This window comes from Rhinopithecus roxellana, chromosome 1 (genome assembly GCF_007565055.1).
Source record: "Rhinopithecus roxellana isolate Shanxi Qingling chromosome 1, ASM756505v1, whole genome shotgun sequence".
In the NCBI taxonomy this organism is placed as follows: domain Eukaryota; kingdom Metazoa; phylum Chordata; class Mammalia; order Primates; family Cercopithecidae; genus Rhinopithecus; species Rhinopithecus roxellana.
In genome coordinates, this window is record NC_044549.1 from 95602580 (window position 1) to 95616761 (window position 14182).

At 40.4% G+C, this 14182-nt stretch overlaps 1 protein-coding gene across 2 annotated transcripts in view; it reads right to left on the reverse strand.

Annotated features, from left to right (window-relative positions):
* Nucleotides 1-6485: 6485 nt before the first annotated feature.
* Nucleotides 6486-14182, reverse strand: part of PPM1L (protein phosphatase, Mg2+/Mn2+ dependent 1L) — a 320428-nt gene continuing 312731 nt past the window's right edge. For both annotated transcript variants that reach the window (XM_010366719.2, XM_030928100.1), the window contains exons 3-4: nucleotides 13188-13349; nucleotides 6486-9902 (exon numbers count right to left, since the gene is read on the reverse strand). In XM_010366719.2, coding sequence (XP_010365021.1) covers nucleotides 9556-9902; nucleotides 13188-13349 — 509 coding nt within the window. In that variant the 3' untranslated portion in view covers nucleotides 6486-9555. The remainder of the gene's footprint in view (nucleotides 9903-13187; nucleotides 13350-14182) is intronic.

A 14182-nucleotide genomic window follows, 5' to 3' on the forward strand; every position in this document is an offset into this window, starting at 1 on the left:
TGTCTGGCCCCAACCTTTTCTAGAAAATTCTGGAATTGTCTAATCCATGAACTCCATCTGCATGATTAATGCAAGTCACCATGTTACTACTATATGGCCCAAGCCATGAGTACTACCGACTCTTCAGAGCCTAGAATCCTGGAGAGAGTTTATCTGTATTTCATTCTGTCTCCACATTTTACAGTGTTTCTTCCTGCATCTTGTGAAAACCTTTGCAGACGGATATTTTCTGAACACTTTTCTCAGAGCTGCATCATGCTGTGTTGCTGGAGTCTATCATCTATGTATAATGTAATCCGTGTTACCTGATAGTAATTACTATAAACTTTGTCGATGCGTTACTATGAAGAGGGGTAAAAGTTGTGTTAGGTTTACAATAAACATTTTTTGTTGCATACATTGTATACATGTTTATAAATTGCCTTGTTTTGAACCAGAGCCGGCTTATTCCCATTCCAAATGAAAGCACCAAAGTCTCAAAACCTCCTGCCTCTTGGTTCCGTTATGCTTTGGTCTTATCCTCCACCCATGAATTGTTTCTTTGCTTTCCACATAGAACCCCAACTCAAGCTATTCCAACTCAGAAGCATAGAGAAATTATAAAATTCAATAACAGATATTAGAATGGAAAATGAGTTTAACTTAAAAGAATACCAACAGTCTCAGGTTTAAAGTCTAACAACTTTATGTGTTTATTTTTGCTTTAATCTTGTCATCATGGGTAAATTTTTAGCTGTTCATTTTTATACAACAACACAGGGTCAGAGATAGCATGAACACATTAGTCTCTACAAGGCTAATTCTACCCCAGCACCCATCAAAGTGACCTAAATGACACGCCATGCATCTTGAGTGACGTGCACTGCCATATCCCCTGAGCTCTACTACAGGTAATGTTACACCAAATTGACGTTGTAACTGTGTTTCAAGTGTCTCTTAGAGACAAATATAGAACAGTAGGTAAAATAACCCTGAAGACTTCCAAGAGTAATGAGGTTTCGCCAAAGCTTGTTGTGTTTATCGTGGACAGTTTTCAGGAAATAACTTACCAGAAAGCCTGATTGATTTGACAGTCATTTTGACCTGTGATTTATTTATTAAATACAATTTCAAGGTTCCTAAAATAAAGTATTCCTAATAGATTGTAGATACTGTATCTTTTTATAAGCAAGTAACCCCTTGTGATTTTTAAAGTTGCAAGAAAATGCTGATGGAAAAATTTTCATGATGTTGAAATAGGTATAAATAGAAGCTTATACAAAGCCACTGTCTCAACATCACCAGGATAAGAGATAAGAACTTCTGAGACATTATACTGTTTCCCAAAAAAAACACTTATTTTTTTTTTCCTTCCCCTTTTTCTCTCCCCACCCTGTGCTTTCCTCCTTTCCATCCCTAATAACTGAGTTCCACCTATGGTTTTAATCTTACTAAATCAGAAATTGGCTTGGTTTCATTTGAATTTCCTTTTATATGTGCTCATGATTAAAAACAACAAAAACCCTGCTTTTGATCACAATAAGATCTTTACCATCTCTAACCATTCCTACTCTAGTATATGAAGTATATGAATTATTCTAATTCAATAGAATTCTAATGCAATTTGGCAATAACTAGTGTTTGGATTTAAAAAGCCATTGGCATAAACAGAAAGAGATGTTTAGGAGAAATGAGCAGGCAAGCAAATAATTTAGAAAGAAGTGATGGTTTCTGTGGTTAAAAATAAAAGTCTGGGATTTAGTTTTTCTTTGCCATACAGAAAACAGATGTTGCTATTTTTGTTCAAAATACAAAACTTAAATTCCATGCTTAGACTCTGGAATGTGTAAAGTAACTATGGATACCAAATTTATGGTTTAAAAAAACTGACATTTAATCTGTTCATATTTGAAATCGGGAAATAATTGTGCTCCTGAAATGTTAACTTTCTATATAACAGATTCACTGATTTATACAGGAACACTGTATAGATCTTCTAAAACACTGTATAGAATCTTCAGGAACACTGAAGATACTCTCAGTTCATGGCTCTCTTTGGGGGCATAAGGTTATTACACTATATAGTCTCTTGGGAACAAAAATAAACATAGGCCATGGAGAGATGTTCTTGCTCCTCCTTTTTCTCCTTTCTATAGCCCTTTTCTTCCCCCAGAAAGATCCTGAGAGAGAGACAACCTGGTTTTCACCAGCCTCCTGCTGTGCCCTTGCACAGCTGCTGGCCTACTTGGGTGGAGGCTTCCAGTGGCACCCTCTACTGGGACACTCCTACCCCCCATCCTGGTCCCCAGAGGCTCCATGTCTCACTTCCCACCCCATCCTTGGAAAACTAGGTGAGTTAGTAAAACGGAGTAATTGTCTTATGCAGTTTGCTTTAGTGTGGGCAAGAAATTCCCAATCTCGTATCACTTACTTTTATATGTGAGAAATAATTATTCTAATTCTACCCTGTCCAAACAAATCTATGCCCATTGGAAGAAATCATGAAGATAACAGTTTTCATCCCATTGGGTCAATATTGAGTGTTATAGTATCTCTGAGGCCCCCACTAGGATGTAAGCCCCAAGAGGGCAGTGATGGCGCCTGAGTGCTCACCAATGGATATGTTCACTCAGACAGTCACTGTCTGGCAAGTAGTAGATGCTCACACACACAAAGAAATTAAAAAAGGAAAGAATAAAATATACAAGCACACTTAGAGCAATAATAGTGACTTCCCCAATGTAATATGTTCATAAGATTGATCAATCTGTTATAAATGCAATGATGCTTCTATGTTTACGAAAAAAACTCATACATTTTCCTTATACAAATTATGTGAGCAGAGTTTACATTGGGGTCTTTTGGAATGAACTGTTTAATTACTATTTTCCAGGTTTGTCAGAATAATCATTTATCTGAACCCACTAAAATTTCTATTTGTGTCTCTCTCTTTTTTTTTCTTTTTCCTGGCTGCCCATGAGAATTCTGAGACGTTATCAAATAGACTTCAGTTCTGTGACCTGAATTGCAGTTGTGTAAGTGCTCTAAATAAAAATCATTTGCTTTAGTAATTGAAGAGTAAACTTAAAGACAGTATTGTAGATGTTAATATTTCAATGTGAACATGTAATAAATTAAAAAGAACAAACACTGCTTTCTAGAATGGAAGCAAAAGTTATGGGTTTCTCCATGGTCATATTTTATTCATTATTCTACTTTCTGCACACTGTATATGCTTGAGGTAAAACAATAATCAAGATGATAAATACATAAAGACCGTTAGTTGTAGTCTGGGAGCCCAAATAAGAGTAGTATTGTGGCTTAATGTCCCATGGTTCTAGCTTTTCTCCACACAGCAGGATTTAGACGTTTTCATTACTAAACGAAGAAGTCACCATTTGTCCTAAGATACACTAAGACAAATGGGAATTTAAAACTTACATAAAAGACATCTTTTTCTTGGGTTAGAGATGTCTAATACATCATTTCTACAGGATTAATTTTTTTAATTATATGGATTAGAAAACTAAGAAGCAGGAATATCAGATCACTCTGTGGTTTGTTTCTGTGAAATTGTCTGTTGTAAACTGAGTACTCACTAGTATTCATGGTGGCAGTTGCAAAATTACCAGTATGTTAAAACTCGCTCGCAGTTGTAGCTGTGACTGTGTTTATCTGACTTCAGTTTTATCGTCCATGATTTGGAACGTGAACGGAACCTAGGACAGTTAAGGTGTTGAGGACAGCAATAAATGAGACCTCATGTATCCATTTTCATCAGAAAAAAATGGAATAGGGATTGCAATTTTACCAACTTCACAAATAACTGAGAATGTTGTTATCCCTTCAATATTACCTCCTTCACAAAGAGCGTAAGTACAGAAAGCATAATTTGTGATGTAATAAACTATAACACCACCTTTTCTTAATTTAAAATATTTCCTTTTATATTTCCCTTGATTTGGGCTTCTGTATTTTCTTAAAAATGCTTTCCTTTACATTCTAATTTTGACCACACTGGAAACTGATTTTACAATTTTTTTTATTAAAAAGTGTTCCAAACCGTTTTTCTTAAATGTGATTCTGCCCGTGCCTTCAGTCCTACAAAAGGAAGCTTTAAAATTAAAATGCTGTCTTCATTAACAAATAAGCAAAGCATTAACCAATACTCTTAAGAAAGAGAAGCCCATTTTATGAATGGTGAAAAGTGGTAACAACTGCCTTTTCTTGATCTATGTGCAGGTGTCAGAAATTACTATTAAACACAACCTGTATATAGTAAAAATCTGATAATCCACATTTCTTATAAGCTACTTTTTACATTTTTAATGTCTGGGTATCCTAAAGGGGTTTTCCCCTGATACCTGACTATTACGTCCATCTTTGCTTCTGCATGAACAGTGAAACTATGTGTGATGATTTGTTAAAATGAATAGTTACTACATGCTGTCCTCAAAGTCCTTAACTTGGATTTATTAAAGCAATTGTACATATGATGCTGTGGTTATTACTAAACACATAAAAATTATCAATACCCAACCCCAGCCTCAATAGTTTGCTGTTCAACCGTGATAAAAATAACAAATAGACAAAGCATTAACATTACTAAGGATCAGCAAACAAATTTACATGTTAGAAAAAATGTTTAGAAATGCATCTAATGGAAGCCTCATGGTCTTTCCTTTTCTGTGATTTTCTATATATTTTTAAATATCACATAGTAATGAAATATAAAAATATTCATTTTGATTCAACCTGAAAAGCAAAGGTAACTGCAAAAAAGCAATGGAAAGATCTTGGAATGAATTTGAGACATATCTAGCTATGGCAGGGCTCTTGCTCATTATTCATATAAAAGAAAGGGATGGCCGGGCGTGGTGGCTCACGCCTGTAATCCCAGCACTTTGGGAGGCTGAGGCGGGCGGATCACGAGGTCAGGAGATTGAGACCATCCTGGTTAACACGGTGAAACCCCGTCTCTACTAAAAATACAAAAAATTAGCTGGTCATAGTGGTGGGCGCCTGCTGCTCGGGAGGCTGAGGCAGAGACAGGAGAATGGCGTGAACCTGGGAGGCAGAGCTTGTAGTGAGCAGAGATTGCACCACTGCACTCTAGCCTGGGCGACAGAGCGAGACTCTGTCTCAAAAAAAAAAAAAAAAAAAGGGATGATGTTTAGAGCTTTCAGTAGGATTGTTCTGCTATCAATATGAGGCTGCTGTTGGTCATATTAAGTCATACTACTTCTTAACACTGCTTTTATTAACAAGTCAGCTTCGTATATGAAAGGCTCATGCATCTAAGTTGCAAATTGTACTTGTACTGCTACTACTAAGAGTCAGCATGAATGAAACCACAGCAATATTTCAATATACCAGAATTTCCCAAAGAGTGTTCTTTAGAACACCAGTTCCTTGCAATGTTACTAGGTGCTACTCAAAAAAGTTTCTGTGGTCAAATTAATCTGGAGAACACTGGGCTAACTGACAGTAGATATTCGTTGTGTTTTTCTCTCCCCTGCAGGACATTTAAATTAGAGCCTTAGATATGTTCATGTTATAACTTTCTAAGATGGTATGTGTTTTCCAAACTTATTTGATCCTGGAACCCTATATTTAGAAGAGCATCTTTGGAACTTACGTTTTTTGGAACACACTTTGGGAAACACTGGATTCTATTATTTCTACAGCTAACTATCTCAAAAGTCTAGATATCAATGACTTAATCCAGAGGCAATTAAACAGCCATGGTATCTAACAGTCATGTCATTTCTCCAGAGCTGGATGACGAATGCTGGTGTGACATGCTAAGGCAATTTTGGGGGACTGTTAGGGGATGAACAGTCTAGTGGTGGTTCAAAAGGAGGAAAAAATTTCTGAAATGATTGGAAAAGTTTTATACAAAGTATATATTCCTATACTTTCTGATATACAATGATATGCTGCCTTTTCTAAACACAGACCTTTCATTGACACAGTTGCAAGAGAGATCTAGCAAAAAAAAATCAGGAAAATCAAAGTACCCCTTGATACACAAGTTCCTTGCAGTGTTACTAGGTGCTACTCAAAAAAGTTTCTGTGGTCAAATTAAACACAAAGGAAATTAAACTCAAAGGAAACAATGGAGTCAATTTCCTAGAATCCAACAGTGGAATCAATTTCCTAGAATCACTTCAGATTAAATTGAAATGATGACGCTATGACTCTCATGCAATCCTCTTTGCCATTTACCCAAAATGATGTAATAATTACACTTGTATGAAATAAGGCCTGTTTTAAATTATCCAGCTTGCATCCTTCACTATAACACTCTCTGTGTAATACTCTTATGACATATACAGGATTCAAGAAGCCAATACCTCAATCCACAGCAAGGAATAAAATGCAGCCACTGGTTACCACTAATATGTACATATGTACACAGATATGTCACATTAGAACAGCAATTCAGAGTTAATTGCCTTGCGGCAAGTTGGTCATATAAAATAAATGCAGGTCTTGGGAACAGCTTTGGAGCTTTCTATATAAGTATTGTTTATTCCTATGATGAAAGAATTGTAAATACAATTAATTTTTTAAAAAATTTCCCTAGCTGTCCCTCCCCCAACCTATGTTAAGAGTACAGATTGCCAGTGGAGCAGCAGCAGAGCACTGCATTAATGGAGACCTGGGCCTGGCACCCTGCTGGGGTCTCATAAACACATGGCCATTCCCGTCTTCATTTCTAAAAGACTGTAAAACCATCCCAAAATTTGGCACCATGGGGACAATTGGCAATTCGAACTCGAGCTAGCAAGGGAGTCTAGGAAGCCTTGGGTGACAATTCCAAAGCTTTGGCAGTGCTGCTTAGGGAAGCTTCACATGCAGACATCTCAAATCAATTTCCCTAATGGCTCGATTCAGCATTCCCGGGTCCCTGGGGAGCAGCCAGTGTGCTACAGGGCACCCCAGGAGTGATGTCTGCAAATCCCCAACAGCTGGAAAAGGGCTAGGGAGAGAGAGCTCCAGAAGGAAGAGAACAAAATACTCTGATTTTAGATATAACTATCCTAACTATTAATGAAACTGCTACAGTTTTGCCTAGAACTTCTATCTTTTAAAAATCTACAAGCCATAGTAGGGGGGAAAGAGGCAGTAATGGGAGTAGGATATATACACTCTATTCAGTTAACATTAGAAATGAATTAATTGCACAAAGCAAAATTTAGAAGACGCCTTGTGAACCTCAATTAGAGAGAAAGTTATGTAACTCGTGCACTCAGCACCATCTGTTAAGAAATTCTGCAGGGCACGTAACCACTGATTTACTAATTTAGTAGCTTTTCTTTCTCATCTTTATCAAAACACTGCTGCTTTCATTTTAGACAATAAAAATAACTGTGGAATTTAAAAATGTCTTTCCCTTGCTATTATACATTTTTGTGCTATGTTAAAAATAAAGAAAGAAAGTTGGCTATGGGCTGTAAATTGCCGACACCATTGGTGCTGATTTCAGTTCGATGGTGGGTGGGGCAACTCTCAGGAGTCAGAACGTCCTGAATCCCCAAGCAAACTCAGTCACCTGGCCTGGCCATATCAGCACTGCTCACAGTCAGCATTTGTTTTCCACATTCCCTTTCCTGTCCCCCCACCCCAAATATTAATACACACATCCACATATTCAGTGTCTCTCCAGAAGCAAATGCTTAAATCTGAAATGGTGGCAGATATTTTGTACTAGAAGATTCTATGGCTAAAAAATAATAACCAAGGTTCTAACTGTAATGCTGGAGAACACAGTATACAAAAGTAAGCAAATCTCATGGGAAGTCATTAGCAATTCTCAGTGCAGTCAAAGAAAGATAAGGGCTTGGAGAAATCAAGATAGATTGCAGCCCTCCACATCCACAGGGCAATTTCTTCACTCTCTCGAGCTCTCTCCTGGACACGGCTTTGGGAAAGCTCTACAGCAGCAGGAGGGGAGAGGGCAGGGCTCCACGGGGAGGAGGTGTCCGGTGAATGTGGCCTATGGGAAGCTATAACCAGAAATGCCCACAGGGAAAGAACAACACCAGGTGGATACAGAGGGGTGGGAGGCAACAAAAGTTCGTTTGGCTGTTTGAGTCACCTTAGGCAAAAAGAGTGACCCGGCATTTTCTCTAAATAAACTTATAAAATACCAAGCTTGGAAAAACGATACATTAGTGACACAGGAAATGTAGAGCAGCAAGCCAGGCCCCTAAATAATTCTGGCCCACTTCTCAATATGGGTTCACGCTGGAATTCCCGACTTGCTGTGTTGCCACTGCCGGGTCCCTTTGCTGCCTCCCCTGCAGGGCTGCAGGCCACAGGGGGCGGTTTGTGTTTGCCTGGAGAAAGCTACCTGATGGGGATGGAGATTTGCAACCAAATGTTAAAGGCTGCTGCCTTTCCATTGTCAAGGAGAAGCTCATCCCAGTAGTTTCCCACCAAATCCCAAGCTGCAGTAGCTGGGAACTCTGTAGCTGGCTTCAAGGAGCACACATACAGTTATAGGCTGCTGCTTCTCAGAACACTGCCTGAGAGACACTTGAAAACCACTAGGAAAAGGGCAAGGAAAAACGCAAGAACTGGCAGCTGGAGCTCAATTCAGGGTGGTAACCTCACCAGCTCACTCCTTTGTCGATGCAAACAGCTTACTTGCCGGGGAACACTGTGACTCATTCAGTATCATTTCCTTCATCTACTGCTGAAAATGGAAGGAATCATGGTATTGTGATTTGGTTTTTTCATTTTCCCTAACGTGGTTTCTTGGTCATGTAAGATGAAAAATCATGGTGTCTGTTTGTGAATTTAACAGCTGCCTATTACATACGGTAAGGACTAAGCAAAAGGTTAACGGTCATGCATGATTTGGATAAATGCACAAAGGCTGGTCAGGTGGTATACAAAGTCTATTTAACTAATAAAGGAAGCAAGGGAAAAGGATTATTTCTGCTGTGCAGGCAGTTGCCACTGGTCTCCCATCCTCTGCTTCTCGCAGTCCCCAAGAGCAGCCAAAATAATAAACCATTCCAAATCTGCTTCCAAGCTGCTACTGAGCAGAAAACATGGGCTCAGAAGGACAAAGCATTCTTAGGACAGCTCTGTCTCTTGGCAGAGGGTGTTGCCACGTCAGCCCCTGACCACTCACAGGTGACGCAGTGGCCTGTCTCCTGCAGCACTGGGTGGCCTGTCCTGTCCACTGTTCCAAAGAGAGGACACAACAGCTGATGCCTGGAGGACCCTGAACAGCATATTGAAAAGAATCTTGAGGGAGACTAAATGGCACATATGCTATTCACTTCATATACGTAACTCTACAGCTATTTATTTATATATTTTGGACACTGGATGAAAGAGTTGGGAAAACATGAAGAAACCATTTTCCAGCTTCTTAACTACATTGGCCAAGGGCACCCTCTGTTCATCACTGCTTATAGACCTAAGACCACCAGGAAGAGGGGATTCCATGTCCGGGATGGATGATCCTAATTACAACTCCCACACTTTTCACTAAATTAAAAGAGACCAGTGTGTTGCAAGTCCTTTAGTCTAAGGCAGCTGAGACCCCTGAAGGGTTCACTGCTCTTCTGTTTTGCTGCTATTCCTGAACTTCACCACCATGACTGTTATATTGTCAGGGCAGCCTCTGTAAAATGACTGTAAAACTATGCTCTTGGCCCCAAAGTGAGGTTCATCCAAGCGCTCCTTGATGAATCGAACTGCTTCTTCATTGCTGAAAGCATCCCAGAGGCCATCTGATGCCAAGATCATGAACTCAGGCTGAAGCTTGTCCAGGTCAAAGGTCAGGATGTCTGGGTCTGGGATGACCACGTTGAGATTTTTCAGCGGATAATCTCCCAGGGACCGAGACATGGCCAGGATTCCCTGGACCCTCCAAGAGCCATTGAAACTGATGAAACCACCTAGAAAGACAGGATGAGCGCATTAGTTTGACCAGCTGATATCTCACATACCCGAGATAGTCTAGGTGTGTGCGCAACAGGGTGACCTACTTCGTGTTAACTGGCCCGTGGACACGCCCCTTAACCCCATCACTCCCGGGACCCACTGCATGGCCTGGGGTTTCATACTCTACCAGTTGATCCTCATACCCTCATCCTGGCATCTTGAAGGATTTCAAGAATATATCAATAAGAGTACTGAAGGTAGGGGATACATATGGGGGAGGGCATTGGTTTTAACTTAACACCATGGTGGCTCAGTGATTGACAGTAGAGAGCGTGAGGGTAGGGATTTGAGGAGAGTGGCAAAGGAATGCTGAAAGGCAGGTGACGGGCATATACATCATTTGGCCTGAGGCCACCCTTAAGTGTGCCTATATAGATCTCAAAACAGCTCTGTCCCCCCAAATAGGATCAAGATTAAGAAAAAGCACATATTAGTGTAGTCATTAAAGGCTCAGGTCAGACTACTTGAATGTGATTCCTTAGCCATGTCTCACTTTGGATGAGAAACTCTTTCTCTGATCCTTAGTCTCCCTGCCTGCAAAATAGAGACAGTATCTATTTTATTGGGTTGTTGAGAAATGAAGGTCTTATTCCACATAAGTCATTTGGCATGGTCCCTGAATATAATATACACTTAATAACTGTATCTATTATTTTTTTCTCCCTTCACATATTTGTCAGATACTTACTAAATACCTACTCCATGGAAGGCAATGTGCAGGATATGAAGTTATACAAGATCCAGACCTTTCTTTAAAAAAGTAGACAGCCTGGCGGGAGAATTAAGTCACAAAAAGTAATAAATACAATAAGCACGAAGTGGTATTCTTCACGGTGAGACCAGTGTCTGCTAAATGCTGTAGGCAGATGGAGAAGGGAGGGATGATTCCCAGTTCTGATCATGAGGGAGTAATGAACATTAAAGGTGGGCTTTGAGTGATGGGTGAAACATCTATGGGCAGGATACGTAGGAGGACATTCCAAGAAGTGTGGTCTAATAGGCAAGAGCATAAAACCCAGTCCTGGGATTCAACTGTAGTCTCACCATTCACTAGCTGTGTGTGCTTGGGCATGTAAGCCTCTGTGAAGTTCCAGTTTGTTGGTTACAAAATGAGAATAATATTATCAACCTCTTAAGACAGGCAAAGAGAAAGTGTATGCATAAAGTGCTAGGCTTTGCTCCCAGAACAGGGTGAGCACACAATAAATGACAGCTAATGTTGTTGGAAACAGTATAAGGAGTGGCGACAGAAAGCCCACCATGTATATGGCCCAGGCTGGCTGGACCTTACTGTCACGCTAAGCAGGAGGGGGAAAGATGTCCTGAAAAGAGGCTGACGCCAGAGAAAACACACATGAAGATGGTAAAACCAATCACTGTTTCTTAAGCCCTGTATAAAATATGCCCTTGATCAAATTATGTAAAAGAACAGAGAGGTTAGATTAACCACCTTGGAGACAGTGTCCAAATTTGCTTCCACAAAGAATCAATGTAGAGTGCAGGCGTGGGTAGTGGGTACGGCAGGGAAGAAGAGGAAGGATAAAATGGCCATGACATTTCAAAGGAGTACTGAATAGTAAGATGACATTTTCAGGTGTATTGTGTACACATCTTTGCCTGTGCTGATGCAAGAGTGGGCTAACTGTACCTTAATTTCACAGCAGACTCTTACAGGGAGATGGTGTTTTGTAAGTGGGAAGCCAGCGAACTTTGCTCTTACTGCCTGGAGGTCATCAAAGTTTGATGGATGCTCCTAAAATATCATTTGTTCCATCCCATCAACAGAAAACCTGACCAATGCTTTCATTAAAAACTATTTTGCAACTCAAGCAGTCACTGAAGCAGGAGGTTGTAATAAAATTCAACACATTTTGACTTAACAGTATAGTTCCCTACTGTGAAAACTAAAATGTTGATTAGGTTCATTGAATTCATTCACTGGGCAGAAGCTGACCTGTAGAGATCAATGTGCAGATTAACCCAGAGAGCAGGGGCCCATCCTGGTCAGAGACTAGTGTCTATGAGCACCTCGCTTGTTCCCCTTTGACAGCTGGCCTGCTGCCTGGCACATCGTGAACAGCATACATCCTGCAGCTCTCAGTCTGAAAAGTGAAAGAATGCTTCCCTTCCATAGGTATAAAGGTATCCTCTGAAATCTAATTATGAAAATGTAATAATCAACTGATAATGATCCTCCCTGTCATCATCCAAATGTCACTCTAGCAAGGCCCACACAGGCCACACTACTTAAAACTGCAACTCTCTGACACTCCCCTTACCTGCTTCATGTCTTTCCATAGCAGTTACCACCTTGTAATACACTATATGAATGACTTATTTTTACTATTTTTTTTTGTTAATGTCTACTTACTCCATTCCCCACCCCCATGACAATTTCAGAATATAAGTTTCGTGAAAGCTTGGGAATGGGGCTTTGTTTTATCCCTAGCTCCTAGAATATTGAATAGACGAATGAATGAATGAATGAATGAATGAATGAATGAATGAATGAATGAATAAGGAGCCCCTCTACCCCTAACCTTGCTCTGAAATATTTACTTATACCAGGCACTAAGCCAGATGCTCAAGGTATAGAGATGAACAAAACCAAGTTCCTGTCTTCAAAGAGGTGACAGTCAGGAAGGCAAGGCAGATAGGAGAGCCAGGTATGTCCACGTATTATAAAAGGTGACCCAAGAGGTCCACATAGGATGCTGGGGAAAGGCAGAGGGGCATCCACCCCAGACTTGGAAGGCCCTTGCCGCAGTGTGACATGGAAAGCTTCCAAAAGAACACCTTAAACTGAATCTTATGGGACAAGTAATTGTCACCCAGAACAGCACTTGCAAAGGCACAGAGGTTTTTGGAAACAAGGTCTTTTGAGAAATGATTAGTAGTTTGGTGTGGCTCCGAGGGAAGCAGCATATAGTAACAGGCTAGAGAAAAGTGAGGACCAGAGACCCAAAGATTTTATTAGCCTTTAAACTGGAAATAGGCTTTTTAGTTCTTTTGGAATCTTTGGTTATGAAGGACAGATTTAGTGGCCATTTATTTGATAGGCAACGATACAAAGTTAATCTCAGTTACCTCAGTAGCAGCCTCTGTATAATCTCAGTTACCACAGTAGCAGCCTCTCTAATACCGGGTAACTGAACATTTTATCCAGGAGCTCCCCCAATCAGGCCGCTTTGCTCAACAGCAAGACAGTAGACATTTCTTGGAGGTGTTCGCAAGCTTACCTGCTCTCTTTATCCTCTTTCTTTCCTTCAACTGGTAAGGCTTGTGATCATGAGACAAAGGAATAGCGTTCCCATCTTTGTCACACAGGACCCCGCGCGAATCACCCACGTTGGCCACAGTGAGGTCTTTATCTGATAGCAGAGCAATCAAACACGTTGTGCCTTAAAAACAGAACAGAGAGACAATGCGGGAGGTCAGCAATGCATTCAGGTTCCGTTGCTTCTTATGGTAACTGGATTCTTCAGTCATTAAAATTGCTTCTGCTGGGTGAGAATTGGACTCCAGCCACTCTGAAAATGACTGCTGTTCGCTTTGGCAACAATGATCAAATCTGACAGTCAATTTTCTTAACCATATTAGAGTGTCACTAAAATAGGCTAGGATAACATTATAATTTTCCTAATCACTTTGTCTCTGCTACTCTTAAACACATATCACATTTAAAAGGATTAGGAGACAAACAAAATCACTTTCAAGTTTCAGTCAACTGATACACACTTTAGGCTTCTGCTTGGTGCTGAGTTTCTGTGAAGTCCCAGTTGGAAGTGGGAAGGATGGGGGTGGTGTGGTGGACTCCTCATTTCTAGGAGGGCCTAGAAATGCCAACAGCTGAATCCTGTGGAGCATGAGGAAGTTGTGATGTCGGGGCAGGATGAGTTTGCCTATTCAAAGTCTGACAGCAAAGACTGGTGGCCAGAAACAGGTCAGTTCCAGGGTGTGATGGAGATAGACCATAAAGACAGAAGCAGAAAAAGCTCTGGTGATGACAGAACTGAGGCCTAGGGAAAGGGTGGTCCGAGTCAGAAGGAAGCAAGATTGAAGATGTGCTTGCCTGAAGCCCACACAAGACACAAAGGACAAGCTCTCCTGAAATTCTTTTTGAAATGAGAATGGATAAAAGCAAATAGAGTTGAACAGTCTGGTCTCGTTGGAGCCTGCCCTGTCCAGTTCCTTTCTGTTCACCTCTTCTTTTTTGACAGTGTCACTCAATATG